The sequence below is a fragment of the Pan paniscus genome, chromosome 1 (genome assembly GCF_029289425.2).
Source record: "Pan paniscus chromosome 1, NHGRI_mPanPan1-v2.0_pri, whole genome shotgun sequence".
NCBI lineage: Eukaryota > Metazoa > Chordata > Mammalia > Primates > Hominidae > Pan > Pan paniscus.
This window is the reverse complement of record NC_073249.2, coordinates 132805521-132824634: the sequence shown is the minus strand read 5'-3', so window position 1 is coordinate 132824634 and position 19114 is coordinate 132805521. Positions and strand designations below refer to the sequence as shown.

Sequence of the window (19114 nt, the reverse complement as noted above, 5' to 3'; positions counted from 1 at the left end):
CTGTCCCTATTTGCAGGTAACATAGTTTTCTATGTAGAGAATCCCAAAGGATCTACAAAAAGCTCCCAAAACAAGAGTGAGTTTAGCAAGGCTGCAAAATATAAAACCAACACACAAAATATCAAGTATATTTCTAAATATTAACAATTAAAACAGCCAGCCACGGTGGCTCACGCCTGTAATCCTGGCACTCTGGGGGGCCAAGGTGGGTGGATTCCTTGAGCCCAGGAATTCAACACCAGGTTGGGCAAACATGGCAAAACCCAGTCTCCACAAAAAAATACAAAAATTAGCTGGGCATGGTGGCATGCACGTGTAGTCTTAGCTACCTGGGAGGCTGAGGATTGCTTGAGCCCAGGAGGGTGAGGCTGCAGTGAGCTATGATCACGCCACTGCACTCCAGCCTGAGTGACAGAGTAAAACCCTGTCTCAAAAAACAAAAACAAACAAAAAACCCCCCAAACCAATTAACAATAGGAATTTTAAATAAAGGAAATCTATACATATGCACTTATGTGTACATATAGACCATTCACAATAGCCCCCCCAAATAAACACATACATATATAGGATTAAATCTAACACAACTTATTAAAGGTATGTTGAAAACTACAAAATGCTGATTTTTTTTTCTTAATCAAAGACCTAAGTAGTTGGAGAGACATAATATGTTCATGTGTTGGCAACTTTATATTGCTAAGATGCTACATATACAGTCAATGCTCCCCAGTCTGATCTAAAATTTAATATCAATTCCAACCAAAATGTTGGCAAGAGTTTTTTGGAGATATGGACAAGCTGATTCTAACATTTTTATGGAAGGTCAAAGAACCCTTAAATACTCAAACAATTCTATAAAAGAATAAAGCTGGAAGACCCACACTGTGTACCTGATTTTAAGACTTGCTGCAAAGCAAAAATAATCAAGACACTGGGGCTTTATAAAAAGGACAGCGAGAACCAAACACCACATGTTCTCAATCATATGTGGGAACTGAACAATGAAATCACTTGGACACAGGGTGGGGAACATCACACACCGGAGCCTGTCGGGGGGCTGGGCACTGGGGGAGGGATAGCATTAGGAGAAACACCTAATGTAAATGATGAGTTGATGGCTGCAGCAAACCAACATGGCACATGTATACCTATGTAACAAACCTGCACGTTGTGCACATGTATCCTAGAACTTAAAGTATTAAAAAAAAAGACAGCAAGTACTTCAGTGCAACAAAATAGAAAACAAGTAGACACCTACAAATATGGTCAACTGATTTTTACCAAGATGCAGAGGCAATTTAATGAAAATGGCATAGTGTTTTCAACAAATGGTATCAAAACAAGTGGATATCTGCATTTACCATGTTTTTTATTTTCTCTATTTTATGCAGTTTTGACATCTTAAAAAGCATGCTGGCCAGTGAGAGGCTGACTCTCCCTGGGCTAGCTAATTCCTAGAGATAGCCAAGGGCACAGCTAGGATCACAGCTTTCATGTGCAAAGCAACAAGTCTCAAGTCTATAGATCCAGCCACCTCCTTCTCTAACTCTTACACACAAAGCCAATTATTTTCTCTGTCCTAAATCACCCCAGGGCCAGGTACCAAACAACTGGAGACCATCCCTATGCTCCAAAGTCCATGGAAATTCATACTAGCCAATCCTAAACAGTTTACCTTGCCTTTCCTGAGGAAACCCCAATAAAAACTCTACTTAGCTTTCTTTCATCCCTACTTATGCTTGCCAAACCTGGTAATTCCCTTGTGGCCCTGTGTGGATTGACATGTCCCCTTCTCTTGGGAAATTTAAATCCTAAGTTTTTCTTTCAATGGCACTGACCTTTCTGTGTCACTCCGATAAAGTAAAATCCTGTGGGTATAATTTTATTATAACATCCATATGCTAAAAATGAACCTCAACCTGGACCTTAAACCTTACACAAAAATTAAGCCCAAACGGATCATATATCTATATGTAAAACTATTGAAATTTTAGTAGAAATCACAGGATGAATCTTTATGATCTTGGGTTAGGTAAAGCACTCTTAGGTATAACCAAAAGCATGACTCATAAAAGAAAAAACTGATAAGTTGGATTCCAACAAAATTAAAACCTCTTTCTCCCCAAAAGACACTGCTAAAAGAATAAAAAGAGAAGCTCCAGAATGAGAGAAAATATATGCAAGCTCAACAATAAGAAAATAAACAACTCAATTTTTAAGATAGCTAAAACACAGATTGTCAATAAGCCTTTGAAAAGATGCTCAATATTGTTAATCATTTTTAGAAACACAAATTAAAACCACAATTAGATAACACACCTGTTGGAACAGCTAACATTTAAAAACAATGACTGATACATGTCAAGGACACAGAACAACCAAAACTCTCATACACTGCTGGTTAGAATGAAAAATATTATAGCCACTCTGGAAAACAGTTTGGCAGTTACTTATAAAGGTAACTACACATTTAGCACACCAGCCAGTAATCCCACTCCTGGTATTGACTTCAGAAACAAGAAAACTTATGTTCAACAAGAATGTATAAGAAAATATTCTGCGGCTCTACTCATAATCACCCCAAACTGGAAACACCACAAATGTCCAACTAGTGAATGGATAAACACTGTAGTACAGTCATACAATGGAATTCTGCAATAAAAAGAAACAAACTATTGATATATGCATAACACTGATGAATCTCAAAGGCATTATGCTGAGTAAAATAAACCAGTCAAAAGGTTATATACTATATGATTTCACTTATATGACAATCTGGAAAAGACCAAACTCATAAGGCAGAGAACAGATCAGTACTTGCCAGGGGTTAGGAGTGGGCAGAGTTGGACTACAAAATAAGTAGCATGAAGGAATCATTTTTAAGTGATAGTATTGTTCTGAATCCTGATTGTGGCAGTACTTACACAAATTTGTAACTGTTAAAACTTGTGGACTGTACATGAGAAAAAGGTTTTCCATGTAATTAATTTTACGAAAAACATTTTAAAGAGTAAATAAAAATACTTCAGGACAGAATGCTTTGTCTCCAAATAATTTGGTTCAATTTTAATATTTAATTTACTCCAATTCTGAAGAATGTATCTCAGAGCACTGGCAGAAGTTTCAAGGGTCAAATCAATGATGTCAGCAAAGCCAAGAAAACTGGTGGCTTAGAGGCAATTTTAAAGTCTCAGACTTCAATTTTAACCAAACAAATAATCAATCCAGAGAACATGGGGAAAGGCAGATCAAAAGAAATTCAAACTGTATATCACTATGAAAAACTGAAAATCAATCTGCAAACTCAACACATTTCATTAATCTCAGAATCTAAATCCCGTAAGAATTGTAACTTATCAGGCATACCTTCCCCTTCTGCAGATAGAGACTTCTCTTTCTTTCTTTTCCCTCCCTCCCTTCCTTCCTCCCTCCCTTCTTTCCTCCCTCCCTTCTTTCCTTCCTTCTCTTTCTTTCTTTTCCCTCCCTCCCTTCCTTCCTCCCTCCCTTCTTTCCTCCCTCCCTTCTTTCCTTCCTTCTCTCTCTCTCTCTCTCTTTCTCTCTCTCTCTTTCTTGATCACCCACTCTAGAGTGGGTAATCATAATCGAAGCTCACTATAACCTCAAACTTTTGGGCTCAAGTGATCCTCCCACCTCAGCCTCCCTAAGTGCTGGGATTACAGGTGTGAGCCACCATGCCTTGCCTGATGGTCTTTTCTTCTTGCCTTCAAAATATTGAAATTACTTACAGCTTTAAGGGTAAGATCACACTGGAAAACAAGTGTCCGGAGTTGTGCTAAAATTTCTCTTTTGGTATTTTCTAGATCATTTCTTCTTTCTTCAACATTTGTCACACAAACTTTGTAAAGTTCATTTGCTTCTTCTACCTTCACAAATATCACAGAAAAAAAAAATAACACTAGAATTTATATTTTAAACAAATATTTACTATAGTAAAGGTAAGTTGAAATAACTGAAAATTCTGAAATCTTCTGTTTTCAAAATAATACTTCTAAAGTTAATCTGTTCTGGTCAGTGATTCAAAGGCACTTGATTTTAATGGACAGCCATGTACAATTTATAATTAGTACACTGTCTATAAAATATTTGCTTCTATTTGAAATAGCATTTTATATTTATATTTACTATATTCCATATAATCTTACAGAATTTGTTCGTAAAATTACATTTCATCAATAATACAAAGCTTTTGCCTATCCTTGCTATCAGGTGCCTGAATTAGTACACATACACACACACACTTGCCTAAAAGGTGAACTTTCTTGTCAAGTAAAATAAACTACTGCCTTCTCTAAGACATTCTTTCACAAACTCCAAAATTCAGGTCTCAGCATAGTGGTTCTCAAAATGTGGATCCTCACCAACAGCATCAGCACGACCTGAGAGCCTGTTAAAAAATGTTGACCTACTGAATGAGAAACTCTGGGGGATGGGCTTAGCCATGTTTTAACACGCCTTTCCAGGCAGTCTTGGCAGACGCAGAACTTTGACACCAAACTCCTGGCAGATTACCGCTAATTCAACTTGCAAATAAAAAAGAAAAAGATTGTTACTTTTTGGAGAGCCTCCTCTTCCAACCTTCGCTTTTTTTCTAGTTGCTTGTTGAGATTTTTTGCTAATCCGCCACTTGAAGACAGATGCTCCTCTTCTGCACGAAACATGGAAGACTTCGCTTTCTCATATTCATCTTGACGTTGCATGCATAATAATTTTGCCTTTTTGAGAGCATTCTCTGCTTCAAGCTACACCGAAAAGAGTATTAAACACAGAATATGAAAGAAATCCTACTGAACAAGCGTCTTTAGCATATTCAGCAAGATAGTTAAGACAATATTTTAGAAAAATGAGAGCAAGGAAGGTCAGTATATACTGCAGATTATTTTAAATGTTCACAAACAGGTACATGAAACTCCATTTTAATACTAACCATTTTATTTTGCTCCTGTTTCCAAAGCTCTTTTATTTCTTTCCTTTGTTTTTCCATTTCATTTTTCCTCCCAAGTAGAGGCTGTGAAAGGTATTTAAAATGGAAAAAGAGAAAAGCAATTTTCTAATGGCATGCCATTGCTTAAAAATAAAAGTGCATTATACATATAAATTAATCTTTACCTGCACAAATTTGTTAGCCTGGAGAGCTGCAATTGTTTGTTGTAAAAGGTGACTGCTTTCTATATCATTAAGAAGAGCATTAGTAAACAGAGACTGCAGTGGCATGAACTCCTAAAATTTAAAATTGAAAAGTAAATTTTACAATAGAAATGGCACTAGAATTCCAAACACATCACTACCCTTCTTCAAAAAGGGAAACTAAGTTTAGACCTTTGCCCCCAGAAAAATAACTAGTCAAAAACATGACTATGAGAAAAATATAGAAGAAAATTAATTATAATTAATCATAAAACTGGTTAGCAAAAGTAGTAGCTATCAAGACAATCAGTATTTGTATAAAATTGTAAATTTCTGGCTGGGAATAGTGACTCATGCCTATAATCCCAATACTCTGGGAGGCCAAGGTGGGTGGATTACTTGAGCTCAGGAGTTTGAGACCAGCCTAGGCAACATGGTGAAACCCCATCTCTACAAAAACATGCAAAAATTAGCCAGGGCATGGTGGGCACCTATAGTCCCAGGTCATCAGGAGGCTGCGGTGGGAGGATCGCTTGAGCCTCAGGGGACAGAGGCTGCAGTGAGCCGAGATCACGCCACTGCACTCCAGCCTGGGTTACAGAGTGAGACCCTGTCTTAAGACGAAAAAAAAAGCATATTTCCTAGATTTTTTCATAACGGACATCCATCTAAACTTAAAATAATTTTGTCAATAAAAAGATCAGCATTTAAGTGCTTTCCTATATTAACTGAAATATTCTGATTTTGCAAATTATTGGGAGTTCATGAGTAGTTTCTTATTATAGAACCCCCGAAGTTCACAGAACACTTACCTGAATTCCAATGTTAGTTCTAGTTGCCTCTGCCAACTTGACCATATTTCTAGTGGACTCCAATTCTGAAAAGTTCAAAGAGGGTATCAGAAGGTAAAATCAATTTATTTTTCCCCCTGTATACTCTAAAATTACTTTTAGTAATTCCACAATTAAGAAGTGATCACAAATACTAGTGTGTATCAAGATATAATACAGCAATACTTCTTTCTTCCTTTTTTTTTTTTTAAAAAAGAGACATGGTCTCACTACGTTGCCTAGGCTGGTCTCGAACTCCCAGGCTCAAGTGATCTTCCAGGCTCAAGTGATCTTCCAGCCTCAGCCTCAGGAATAGCTGGGATTACAGGCATAAGCCACCATGTACAGCTCTTAATGCAGCACTTCTTAATTGTGAGTGCTCATCAGAATCAACTGGGAAACTCTTTCAGAATATATTTGCCTCCATTTCACCTCTCTGAAGGATAGGACCTAGGCTTGTGTACTGACCCTCTACAAGACTATTCAGGTGATTCTGATTAGCATTCTCTATTATAAGCAAATAATACAGTAGAAAGAGCATACGCTTTGGGTAGATTCTATATTCTTCCAGTTATGCTATATGACTTTAAGCAAATCTGCTATATGACCTTAGGAAATCTCCTGTCTTGTCTCTCTCAGCTGTAATATAGGAAAAACAATTCTTGTCTTGCCTACTTCTCAGAGTTTTTGTAAGAAGTAAATAAGATAATGACTATGAAAACATTTTGATAACTGTAAAACACTGGGGAAATATTAGCTATTAAAATGTTTCTTCTCTGTTTCCATTGCCTTCTACTCATACATCTATTGTTGCTATTATCTCCTGACCATATTATCTGACTGCATTTCTTTTTACCCACTAGAGTATGACTTCTTTGAAGGCAGAGACAGTATTCTATTTGTCTTTGTGTCCCTAGGTCTAGTAGTTGGTCCACAGTAAATACTCAATAATTCCATCTAGTGTAAGAAGAGTTTTTTCTGGATAATGGTTTTATTCATTATAATGAAACAGGTACTAATTTGGAATTCTATTACTCATAATCTGTAAAAAATGAGTTAGAAACAACTTAATTATTATACTCTAAATCAGATGCTTTAAAAGGCAACTCACCCAAGTTAAGCTTTTTTTCAACCCATGAAACTATGTTCTTAGTATATTTTGACCAAGTTTTAGCATATGACAAAGCCAGCTCGATAGAGTCAGTGTTCTTTAACAGCACGTTGTCTAGTTCTAAAGGGGAAAAATTTCCTGAAAACAAAAATATCAAGGTAAGTATATGTTAAATGTGATCACATCATAACTCCAAACAAAGAAGCACTGAGATCCTAAGATACTAGTCAATAAAAAGTGGTTTTTAAAAAAAATACAAGTGACAAATTTACAATTAAAAGGCCAGAGTTTAAACTTAAAATGGTTTCAAACTATAATGTATTTTTATCTTAAAATATATTTCTATTATTCATCAAGTTAAAAGCTTTACACAATTCTTGATCAGTCTATATCTCATATTATCTATCTACTCTAGCAGGTTATTTCCCTTAAGCTCTTTATATGTAAAACTTTGTATATCATTTTGCATTAAAAATGAATACACTAGGTTACTAAGCAAGAAGAGATTAATCCAGGACATTCATAGAAAGTAACTACAAGAAGTTTGTGAAAAGTTATAAACACCTTGAGCATTACCTTTTTCACTGGATGAGTCCACTGATTCCACAGAAACATTTTCAAATGACTTACAACATGGAAAAAGATAAATTTAAAATTAGAGAAGAACACAAATTTTTGCTTCAGAATTTTTTTGCCCCAATTTGTTACTCTGACGTAATTCCTGCTAAAGAATTTCAAGTATTTAAAACTTAAAGGCCTTAGAAGTCTGTTTAAGTGCCAGAACACTTCATAAGAATTTCATAGCTTTTTACAACAGGAGTTCCCAAGATCCAAGAATGAACAACCTCACTGTTGTTACTAACAGCATTAGTTAACATTAATGAATCCATTCAAAACTTTAAATTTTGCAGATAACAAAAATATTAGTCAAGAAGTTAGAGAAGCAATGCAAACATATTGCTATCTAAACAGAAGACACAGATCTGCCTCTTCCAGTCATCTTTTATCATTTTACTATATGATAAGCATGTCTCTGAAAGTCTATTACATAGCTTAGCACAAAACTTTCTATGATGATGGAAGTGTTTTATATCTGTACTGTCCAATAAAGTAGCTAATAGCTCCATGTAGCTATTTGAACATTTAATAAGTGGCTAGTGTGACTAGGAGGTGGAAGTGAATTTTTAATTTTATTGAACTATTATAATTAAATTTAAAGAACTACATGTGACTCGTGCTACTTTATTGCATTGTGCTGGAAAACATCATTTACCAAAATTTTGAGATCTTAAACAAATTTAATCGATTTAAATTGGGCAATACAGGGTATACAGGGATTCAATGCAAAACTGATCGAGGAGACCTGGGTCTGAAGTCCAGCTCCATTATTACCTGTATGACACTGGGCTACATATTTTAAGTTCACTAACTTTGTAAGTCCTTCTGTAAAAGAGGGATAAGAACACTACTTTCAAAAGACTGTTTTAAGAATTAAGATGATGTAGGCCTAGCGCAAGGCATGGTACATAGTAACCACTATTAAACATATTGCAACAGGCCAGGTGTGGTGGCTCATACCTGTAATCCCAGAACTTTGGGAGGCTGAGGCGGACGGATCACCTGAGGTCAGGAGCTCGAGGCCAGCCTGGCCAACATGGAGAAACCCCATCTCTACTAAAATACAAAAATTAGCCAGGTGTGGTAGCACATGTCTGTGGTCCCAGCTACTTGGGAGGCTGCGGCATAAGAAGTGTTTGAAATTAGAAGATGGAGGTTGCAGTGAGCCGAGATCACACCACTGCACTCCAGCCCAGGTGAAGGAGTTCTCACTCTGTCTCAAAAAATATATATATATTTAATATTATATATGTATAATATATAGTTGCAATATATATATTCAAATGAGGCAAATATATATATATAGAGAGAGAAGGAGCAACTTTTATTTATTTATTTATTTATTTTTGAGACAGAGTCTCACTCTGTCACCCAGGCTGGAGTGCAGCGCCACGATCTTGGCTCACTGCAACCTCCGCCTTCTGGGTTCAAGTGATTCTCGTGCCTCAGCCTCCCAAATAGCTGGGACTACAGATGCACATCACCCTTCCTGGCTAATATTTGTATTTTTAGTAGAGACTGGGTTTCGCCACGTTGGCCAGGCTGGTCTCGAACTCCTGGCCTCAGGTGATCCGCCCACTTCGCCCTCCCAAAGTACGAGATTACAGGTATGAGCCACTATGCCCTATTATTTTTAAAGGGTATTTTTCAAAACCGTTGATCAAAGTAATTTTATTATTAGGATTATATATCATCACAGCTTTTTTATTCCAATCTCTAAAACAAATTAAAACCTTCAAAAAAAAGTACAAAAGAAAAAAAAGAAAAAAGTATTTTTTCCTGTTAAGAATTAGTATAATATGTATGCACAATAGAGGTACAGAAACAGGAAATATGATTCACACCTAAAATTTAAATTGTTCAGTGTCTTGCCACACAGATAAAATGTGTAATCTTCTGAAGTAGTAGCAACAGTTTGAAAAGATAAAATTTAGGAATAATCATGAATAATAGCAAAATATTTAAACATCTTACAACTTTTCATCATTCTCCTCCATTTGTCAATAGATGGCTTCAGTAACAGTCATAATTTTTGGTAATATTGTAATACATATAACAAATGCCTTAAATAGTCATTTTTATTTTATATAATTTTAAGAAGGACCTGAAGTTTTTATAATAATATAAGTCCCTGGCACGTTTCCAAATATTTGATTTTTGTTTTTGTTTTTGTTTCTTTGTGTTTTTTTAGAGACAGAGTCGCACTGGCTAGAGAGGAATGACACAATCACAGCTCACTGCAGCCTTGAACTCCTGGGCTCAAGTGAATCCCCCCTCTCAGCTTCCCTTTCAAGTAGCTGGGACTACAGACTTGTGCCACCACATCTGGCTAATTTTTTGTAGGGACAGGGCCTCAATCATGTTAACCAGGCTGGTCCTGAACTCCTGTCCTCAAGTGATCCTCCCACCATGACCTCTTAAAGTGCTGGGACTATAGGTGTGTGCCACCACACCTGGCTAATTTTTTGTAGGAACAGGGTCTCAATCATGTTAACCAGGATGGTCTTGAACTCCTAGCTTCAAGTGATCCTCCCATCTTGGCCTCTTAATGTGCTGGGACTATAGGCATGAGTCACTATACCTGGTCCCAAATATCTGTTGAAATCCTTTTTGGATTTGATCATCCTTAACAGGAAATGATCAACATAGGTCCCTGATGCAGTTTTTTAATGTATTTTGTTTGCATTCAGCAAAAAAGTTTAGTCAATTAAAAACATTACTACCATAAACTTTAAAGAAATATTATCCATACATTCCTTATATTCTGTTATTTCATAGCAATTTTTCTTTTTTCTTTTTGGAGACAGAGTCTCACTCTGTCACCTAGGCTAGAGTGCAGTGGTGTGATCTCGGCTCACTGCAACCTCCGCCTCCCAGGTTCAAGCAATTCTCCTGCCTCAGCCTCCTGAGTAGCTGGGATTACAGGTGCCCACCACCATGCCCAGCTAATTTTTGTATTATTAGTAGAGATGGGGTTTCACCATGTTGGCCAGGCTGGTCTCAAACTCCTGACTTCAGACAATCCGCCCACCTCGGCCTCCCAAAGTGCTGGGATTACAGGTATGAGCCACCACCCCCGGCCTAAGATTAGGCAATAGTTGAAACATGAAGTTAAAAACATTAAAGACTTTGCTTTCACACAAACTTAGCTTACCTTAGTTTCTCGAGAAACAGGAAGTCGCAATAATGAATCATTGCCTACATCTCCCATAAGGAAGTTTGTAAGGCTATCCAGGGAGGTTAAAAAAAGAAAGACAAGTCATTATACTTCTTTGTGACAGGGTTTACATTCAACATGTTATCTAAAATAATTTTTTAAAAATAAGAACCTTAGAAATAAACCCCTAGGAATCTGTTCACATAAACCACAGTCACTTGCAAATGGATGCTGCTTCTAAATAGCTATAAAAATATCTTCGAATATAGTAATAAGGCCATACAGAAGGTAGTTTTTCCAAAGTTGTGATATTTAATACCATTTAATACTTCATTTCCCATGTATGTTACTGGATAATGCAACATACTCTCACTAAGACACCTAGGACTAGTTGCTTTAAATGACAGTTCTCTACTTACATATTTCCAAAGGTAAATGCCAAAGTTTCAATAGAAGAAAACACTTCCTGGAAGAGATCGTTTTTGTTTTCTTCATTAACTTCTGTGAAGTTCACAGCTGTAAGGAAAAGTTGGTTACAATAAGGAAAAACATACTTTAAACTAGATTTATACAGAATCATTTAATCCTTTAAAACTTCATCATTAGTTCAAGAAGCATTAGAAGATTCAGAAATTGAAAAGCCTAACATACAAAATTGACATGATGTTCAAATTCTTCATTATGAAATTCATATAAAAGAATCAGCTTGCATAAAAGCAGTTAGCATTCCAAACTGACTACTCCATGATTACATAATTTGACACATCTAAAAACTGACTCAATGTGAAATCCATCAGTGCTGGAGTCACAGAGTCCATGTTACACCACACCTCTCAATTATTAACACTGTTCTGTGCTATTTTCTCTTCCTTACTGCTTTCTGGCATTTTAAAAAACAGCTAAACACACTGTAGCTCACTGAAGGCAATATGAGGTACATTTTTTAGTATGAATTACCAATAACTAAAGTCATATATATATACATATACATATATTTGACACAGCATAAAACCTGTAACAAAGCACATCACATTAAAAAAAAACACCCAGTGATTTGGAAAATTAAAATTCCTATTTACTTATAGCCTTATTTCTTATAACAGGCTCTTGGGCTCTCAGGTCCATGTTAATTGACATACAGCTAGCTGCATTTTGTTTACAATAGAGATATTCTAATATTTTGCATTTTGTTAAAGCAAATTATGAAACAAACTGAAAAAGATTTCTTATTTTAACTTCTGTATACACTCTTGTTAAAAGCCCAAACACGGTTTACCAAGACAAAGTCTGAAAGTGGAATTGGTAATTTTTTTAAAGTAACTGTTGCTACTTGGGCTGGGTATAAAGAGTAACTGGTTCCCTATATGACCCCTCCCTAATATTCTCACCAATAAAGGGAAGGAAGAGAAATCTTTTGAAGAAGTCACTCTATTTTAAAACAGAGTTGTCTTTAATCTTGGCTGCACATTAGAATTACCTGGGGAGTTTTATTAATAAAAACAAAGTCTGGGTCCCACTAATCAAAGATTCAGATTTCATAGGTATGTGGTGAAGAATATCTTTTGTTGCAAGCTCTCTCATGTGATTCTAATACACAATGAGAGTTGGAAAGCAAGAATTCCTAGGCAGGAGTGAATTAAACTTCAAGCCTATAAATCCCATGAAATTGCAACCAAAATTTTATATGCATAAGCCTCTGTAGATTGGCAGGTGGGAGGCTAAGATCCATAACCTTCATCAGATTCTTCTAAATATCACTGATACAAACAAAAAGAAAAAGTTACCATTGCGAATATGGTTCTTAAATAATGGGCATTTAAAAAATATTCTCAGACTTCTGCTCTGACCAAGACGGAGAAACAGATTATACTTCTACCTGAAACAACTAAAAGACACTCAAATAAAATATAAGAAATAGGCTGGGTGTGGTGGCTCATGCCTGTAATCCCGGGGCTTTGGGAGGCCAAGGCAGGAGGATCACTTGTGGCCAACAGTTCAAGACTGCAGTTAGTTATAACTGCACCACTGCACTCCAGCCTGACAGAGCAAAACTCTGTTTCTTATTAAAAAAAAAAAAAAAAGATTTCTATACAAAGGACATTACCAGGGATAAAAAGAGTCATTTATAATTATGAAAGAGTCGATTCATCAAAAGGACATAACAGCCAGGTGCAGTGGCTCATGCCTGTAATCCCAGCACTTTGGGAGGCCGAGGTGGGCAGATTGTCTGAGCTCAGAAGTTCAAGACCAGCCTGGGCAACATGGCGAAACCCCATCTCTACTAAAAATACAAAAAATTAGCCAGGCAATGGTGACGCGTGCCTGTAATCCCAGCTACTGGGAAGGTTGAGGCATGAGAATCACTTGAACCCAGGAGGCAGAGGTTGCAGTAAGCTGAAATCATACCACTGCACTCCAGCCTGGGCGACAGAGCAAGGCTCTGGCTCCAAAAAAAAAAAAAAAAAAAAAAAGGACATAACAATTCCATATATTTATGTACGTAATAAACAGAGCTTTAAAATACTGAAAAACTGCAACAAAAACACATAAATTCACAGTTGTAACTGGTGATTTCAATAACCCTTCGCAATAACTGACAGAACGTGTAGATGGAAAATAAGTAAGCATAGGGAAGATGAGAACAACACTATCTACCACCTTGACAAGACATTTATATGACACCCTACCTGACAAAGCAAAACACATGTTCTTTTCAAATGCACACTGAATATCGTTACCAAGATAGACTATATTATGGGCCATAAAACAAGTCTTGATGAGTTTAAAAGGATTCAAATGAGGCAAAATATTTTTGTGACAACATGAAATTAAATCAGAAACAACAGAAGGAGCTCTGGAAAATCTCCAAATATTTAGAAACTAAATAACACACTTTTATTTATTTTTAAATTTTATTATTATTATACTTTAAGTTTTAGGGTGCATATGCACAACGTGCATGTTTGTTACATACATATACATGTGACAAGTTGGTGTGCTGCACCCATTAACTGTCATTTAGCATTAGGTATATCTCCTAATGCTATCCCTCCCTCCTCCCCCCACCCCACAACAGTCCCCAGTGTGTGATGTTCCCCTTCCTGTGTCCATGTGAATAACACACTTTTAAATAACCCAGGTGTCAAAGAAGAAAAAAGGAATCTAAAAAGTATTCTGACCCAGCACTTTGGGAGACCGAGGCGGGAGGATCACCTGAGGTCAGGAGTTTGAGACCAGCCTGGTCAACATGGCAAAACCCCGTCTCTACTAAAAGTACAAAAATTAGCTGGGGTTTAGTGACGCACTCTTGTAATCAATCCCACCTACTCAGGAGGCTGAGGCAGGAGACTGCAGTGGGCTGAGATCTCACCACTGCACACTAGCCTGGGTGACAGAGCGAGACTCCATCTCAAAAAATTTAAAAAAGGGATTTTGCAGAATAAAAATGAAAAAACAACATATCAAGATTTGTGAAAGGGGGGACCAAGAGATACAGGTAGAATGATGACAATTTCACAGGAGTATGATGCATGTCAGAATTTTCAAATTGCACCATTGTTTATTATACAATCGTACCTCAATAAAGCTGTTTATAAAAATACATTGTAGACTTTAAATAGTAATTTATAATATAATACCATCAAAAATGTAAATCCTATTTGTATTTCCTAACTTTAAGCTGTTAAAAAAGTTTATAACCCTATCCAAAATTGTATAATTATTCTTACTTTCTTGTATTTTTTTAATCAAACTAAACATGACTGGGAGATTAAAAAATAATAATTGTAACAACTGTTGAGTAGTGAAAAGAACAATTATTGAATCAATTCAACATTTGAACCATCTTATCTTCATCCCTACCTGAGCGAAGTTATAGCCATCTAATGAAAATTCCTATTCCTAATGCCTTGGCCTGACTTCAAAACAGCCCTATATTTCTAATATCTAATATAATTCTCTTTTTTGCTCCTGCTCAGTGTTTCAAAGAAAAGTCTTTGGCTCCTTTCCACTAATAAATATACCTACTCTTTCCTACATTCTCCAAAACCTTATACCAACTTTACTCCTCCTTCACAGCTTCATTATCTCCTATTCAATTGACATTTTTCTTATGTTACTAACACACTCAAATCTTTCCTATGTGAAAAAAATGTTCATTTTGCCATATTTCTCCTTAAAGCTACCATTCAAACCATTTACATACTGAACAGAATTCTATAAATAGGTCATGCCATGGCCTATATTGCCTTCCTTCCCAAGTTAACCTTAAATTCAAGATTTGGCTTTTCACCCACTTTAACGGTTATCAGAGGCTGGAAAACTTTTTCTTTTCTTGTTTTCTGAGACAGAGTCTCGCTCTGTCGCCCAGGCTGGAGTGCAGTGGCGCGATCTCGGCTCACTGCAAGCTCCGCCTCCCGGGTTCCCGCCATTCTACTGCCTCAGCCGCCCGAGTAGCTGGGACTACTGGCGCCCGCCACCAGGCCCGGCCAATTTTTTTTGCATTTTTTAGTAGAGACGGGGTTTCACCGTGTTAGCAAGGATGGTCTTGATCTCCTGACCTCGTGATCTGCCCGCCTCGGCCTGCCAAAGTGCTGGGATTACAGGCGTGAGCCACCGCGCCCGGCCTGGAAAACTTTTTCTATAAAGGACCAGGTAGTAAATATTTTACACTTTTCAGGCCAGTCAATTCTGTTGAAAGGGGCCATAGATGATACATAAATGAATAAGACTGTGTTCCAATAAACCTTTATTTACAAAAACAGGCAGCTGGCCAGATTTGGCTCTCCAGCCTGTGTGCCAACGCCTGGTAAAGTGGATGGGTTCCGAAGTCAGTCTGCCTAAGTTAAATCCTAACTGTCTCTCTTACAATGTTACATAACTTCACCCCTCTGTAACTCAGTTTCCTCATTTATAAACTGGGGATAATTACGTACTTCGAGAACTGTTGTGAAGATTAAATGAACTTAGAACAGAGCCTGTTACATAGAAGATGTTCAAAAATGTTAGCTATTATTATCATATAACACAAAACACTGTCAACAATAACCTATCAGTCAAAATTAGATGTCTTTTTTCTTCTAAGTCTTCAAGCTACTAAACCTTTTTGCAAGTTTCAACAACACTACCACTTAATATGTATGTTGGACAAGCTTCTCTCTATGCCTCAGTTTCCATATCTGCAAAATGAGAGGTGATATAACAGTAATATATACTGATAAAAGGCTTTGGAGTTTCAGCCCTGAGTTCAAATCTGGTCTCTACTACTTTGTGTGTTAGTCTGGACACATTACCTAACTTCAATTTCCTCATAAGCAAAACAGCATATTATTGAGAGGAATGACTGAGAAAACAAATGTGAAGCACCCAGAGTACAGTGCTTGAATTCAGTAAACACAAGCTCTGTTCCTCTGTTCAATATCTATCTGTACACAATCTGTAGTTCATAGAGCTTTCTCCACTTAGCCTCTATAGCTCTCATCTTGGCTTTCTTTATATACACTATCCCTACAGAATCTCATCCACTTCCATACCTTTGAGGGAACAAATTCCTAAACTACCTGTCTAGTTTTAACCTCCGAGCTCCAGATTCGCATTTCTAATAGGCTGATATATTTCTTCTCCTACTTTCCACCTGCTATTTTCCATACAATCCTTAGCTCATTAGCTTCACTTTCAAAAATGCCTCTAAAATATTTTTTCTTCCTTTCCATCCCCATTGCCATTGATTTAATTCAAAAGCCCACGTTTTACCTCTAGTCTGAACTATTTAACAACCTAACTGGTGTCTCTGTCTCCACTCCATCCCCTCTATTAATAGTCCTTCAAAAGCTCATTAAAATGTTGCTTAAGGTTTAAATAATTGCCTCCCTTGGGTTCCCTATTAAATCCCAATACCAAGTCCTAAGACACGTTTAGTATCTCTTCAAGAAATCACCTGAATAGCTTTCATTCATACAACCTATTAGAGCAGCAACTTTCAAATATTTTTGACCACAACCTTGGGAAAAAATACATATTGCATCATGACTGAGTATTCTATACACACATAATCAGCTATATAACACCTATAAAATTTCTGACACATACTTAGGTTTTATATAATGAGTGTTGCTTCTGATTTTTCTTTTCTATTCTCTTTCATTTTTTAAAAATGCTGGTCACAATCCACTAACTTGATGTCATGAGTCAGAGCCCATAGTTCAAAAACCATTCAATTAAAAGATGCAATGGAAGAAAAGCATGAAAAGGAAAAAAAAAGAAAAAAGAAAATAATAAAATACAGAGGGAAAAAAACCAAAAAAGCTACAAGACCTAATGAAAACTTTCAGTTGCTTCTGAGGAACGTAAAAGACAACTTCAAGAAACAAAGTACATATTATATTCTTGGATAGAAATACTAAATATGTATATTTTCCTTAATTTAATCTATAAATTTAACTCAAATCATCAAAAAAAAAAAAAAAACAAAAAAAAAACACAAAAAACCAGTAGATATTTTTTAGAACCAAACAGCCAATTCAAAAATCTTCATGGAAAAAATAAAATTCTGAACAAGCTATCCCTACCAGATACTAAAATGCCATAAAAACTATAATAAAAACAGTGTGGCCTGGGCATACAACTAAACAAATCAGTGGAACAGAATTAAGGTCCATAAATAGATATATGTGAGAATGTAGTGTATTTATGATAAAGGTGACATCTCAAATTAGTGGCGAAAAGATAAATTACCTGATAAATTTACTAGACACTTAGATACTTTACAATGTTTCTGAAGACTTAAATACAACAAATGAAACCATGAAACATCAGAAGAAAAAACATTCAAGAATTCTATTATAATCTCAGAGCAGAGAAGCCTTTCCTAATACTCAAAACCCAGAAACCATAAAAAAGACTGAAAAATGTTAATGCAAAAATAAACGACAAAAAATCAAGTAAAAAAATTTTTTCAACATTAATCAAAGACTAAAGGCTAATTTTACTTATACAGAGTTTCTACAAATCAATACTAAAAGGAGACCTACCAGCAAAAGAAAAGCAGATAAAAGGTCAATTAACATAAAAGGATGTAAAAACGGTATTGAAACAAATGAAAAGATATTCAACTGTACTCAAAATGAGGGAAATGCAAATCAAACCTAGACTGATACCACTTTTCACTATCATACTGGATAACAGAGCTTTGTAACCAGTTCTGTTGGCAAAGGTGCAGGAAATCAGCCTCTTCAGCACTGCTATCAGAAGGGCAGAACCTATACTGAAGGCATCTGGTAATACCAAAAAATATAAACACACATGCTTGCTGATTCAGCAATTATTCATCTAGGAATTTGCATGACTATTTATTGAAGCACTGTTTGTAATAGGAAAAAAACTGGAAATGATCCAAACATCTATTAGTAGTTAACTGATTAAATAAATTATAGTACATCAATATAAGGGATTACCATACAGCTTTGAAGAAACAATAACAAAAGAATGAGGAAACCCTTTATGTGCAGGTAACTCACGACAATGAGCAAGGAGCAGAACGCTACCATCTGTGCAAAAAGGAGGTTAAAAAAGAGAACACATCCGTGTATTTGCTTGTATATGTGTATCTCTGAAAAAACACACAAGAGACCAATAAAGGTTGTTACTTATCTAGGTAAAGGAATGAGTGACTAATAGTCAAAAGCAACAAAGAAACTTCATCATCGTTCAATACCCTTTTATACCATTTGGATTCTGTGTGAACTGCCTATTAATAAAATTAAGTTTTCAAAACAAATACAAGGCTTCTACAATCTTGGAGGCATAATTAAGACTTATTTTTCTTTTTTGTTTACCAATTTTTAAATATAGGGTAAAATGCAGAACATAAAAAACCTAAATTAAGGGTTATTTTCATTTATATTAGAAATAAGATTGACCAAAATAACTGAAAATAATGAAAACAAATAGTACATAATAAATTACTGAGTTCTGAAGATACCTTTATCTCCTTTAAAAATAGGCTATATCTCTCTTACCATATTGCAAATATTTTGTCAGACTGAATTTCCTGCTTGGAAACATGAGAACACACAGGAAATACAAATCACTATTAGAATGAATGGGAAAAAAACTAAAGATTTTCCTTTTAAAGTTATTAAAAGGTAAACTCCACATTTAAAATAAAAAATATGGGTAAAGATTCCAATTTCTCACTTCTTATACAGAGGAAGCAGGCACCCTTCATGCATTCAAACCTGTGGTAATACAAGTAAG

General features: G+C 36.0%; 1 protein-coding gene across 4 annotated transcripts in view; it reads right to left on the bottom strand.

Moving 5' to 3' along the window:
• ARHGAP29 (Rho GTPase activating protein 29) overlaps positions 1-19114 on the bottom strand; it is a 124550-nt gene that overhangs the window by 47150 nt on the left and 58286 nt on the right. For all 4 annotated transcript variants that reach the window (XM_055115880.2, XM_055115884.1, XM_055115882.3 and 1 more), the window contains 9 exons: positions 11281-11377; positions 10859-10931; positions 7663-7711; positions 7087-7224; positions 5958-6022; positions 5128-5238; positions 4946-5026; positions 4572-4760; positions 3747-3884 (listed from right to left, as the gene is read on the bottom strand). In XM_055115880.2, the coding sequence (XP_054971855.1) occupies positions 3747-3884; positions 4572-4760; positions 4946-5026; positions 5128-5238; positions 5958-6022; positions 7087-7224; positions 7663-7711; positions 10859-10931; positions 11281-11377 (941 nt within the window). The remainder of the gene's footprint in view (positions 1-3746; positions 3885-4571; positions 4761-4945; positions 5027-5127; positions 5239-5957; positions 6023-7086; positions 7225-7662; positions 7712-10858; positions 10932-11280; positions 11378-19114) is intronic.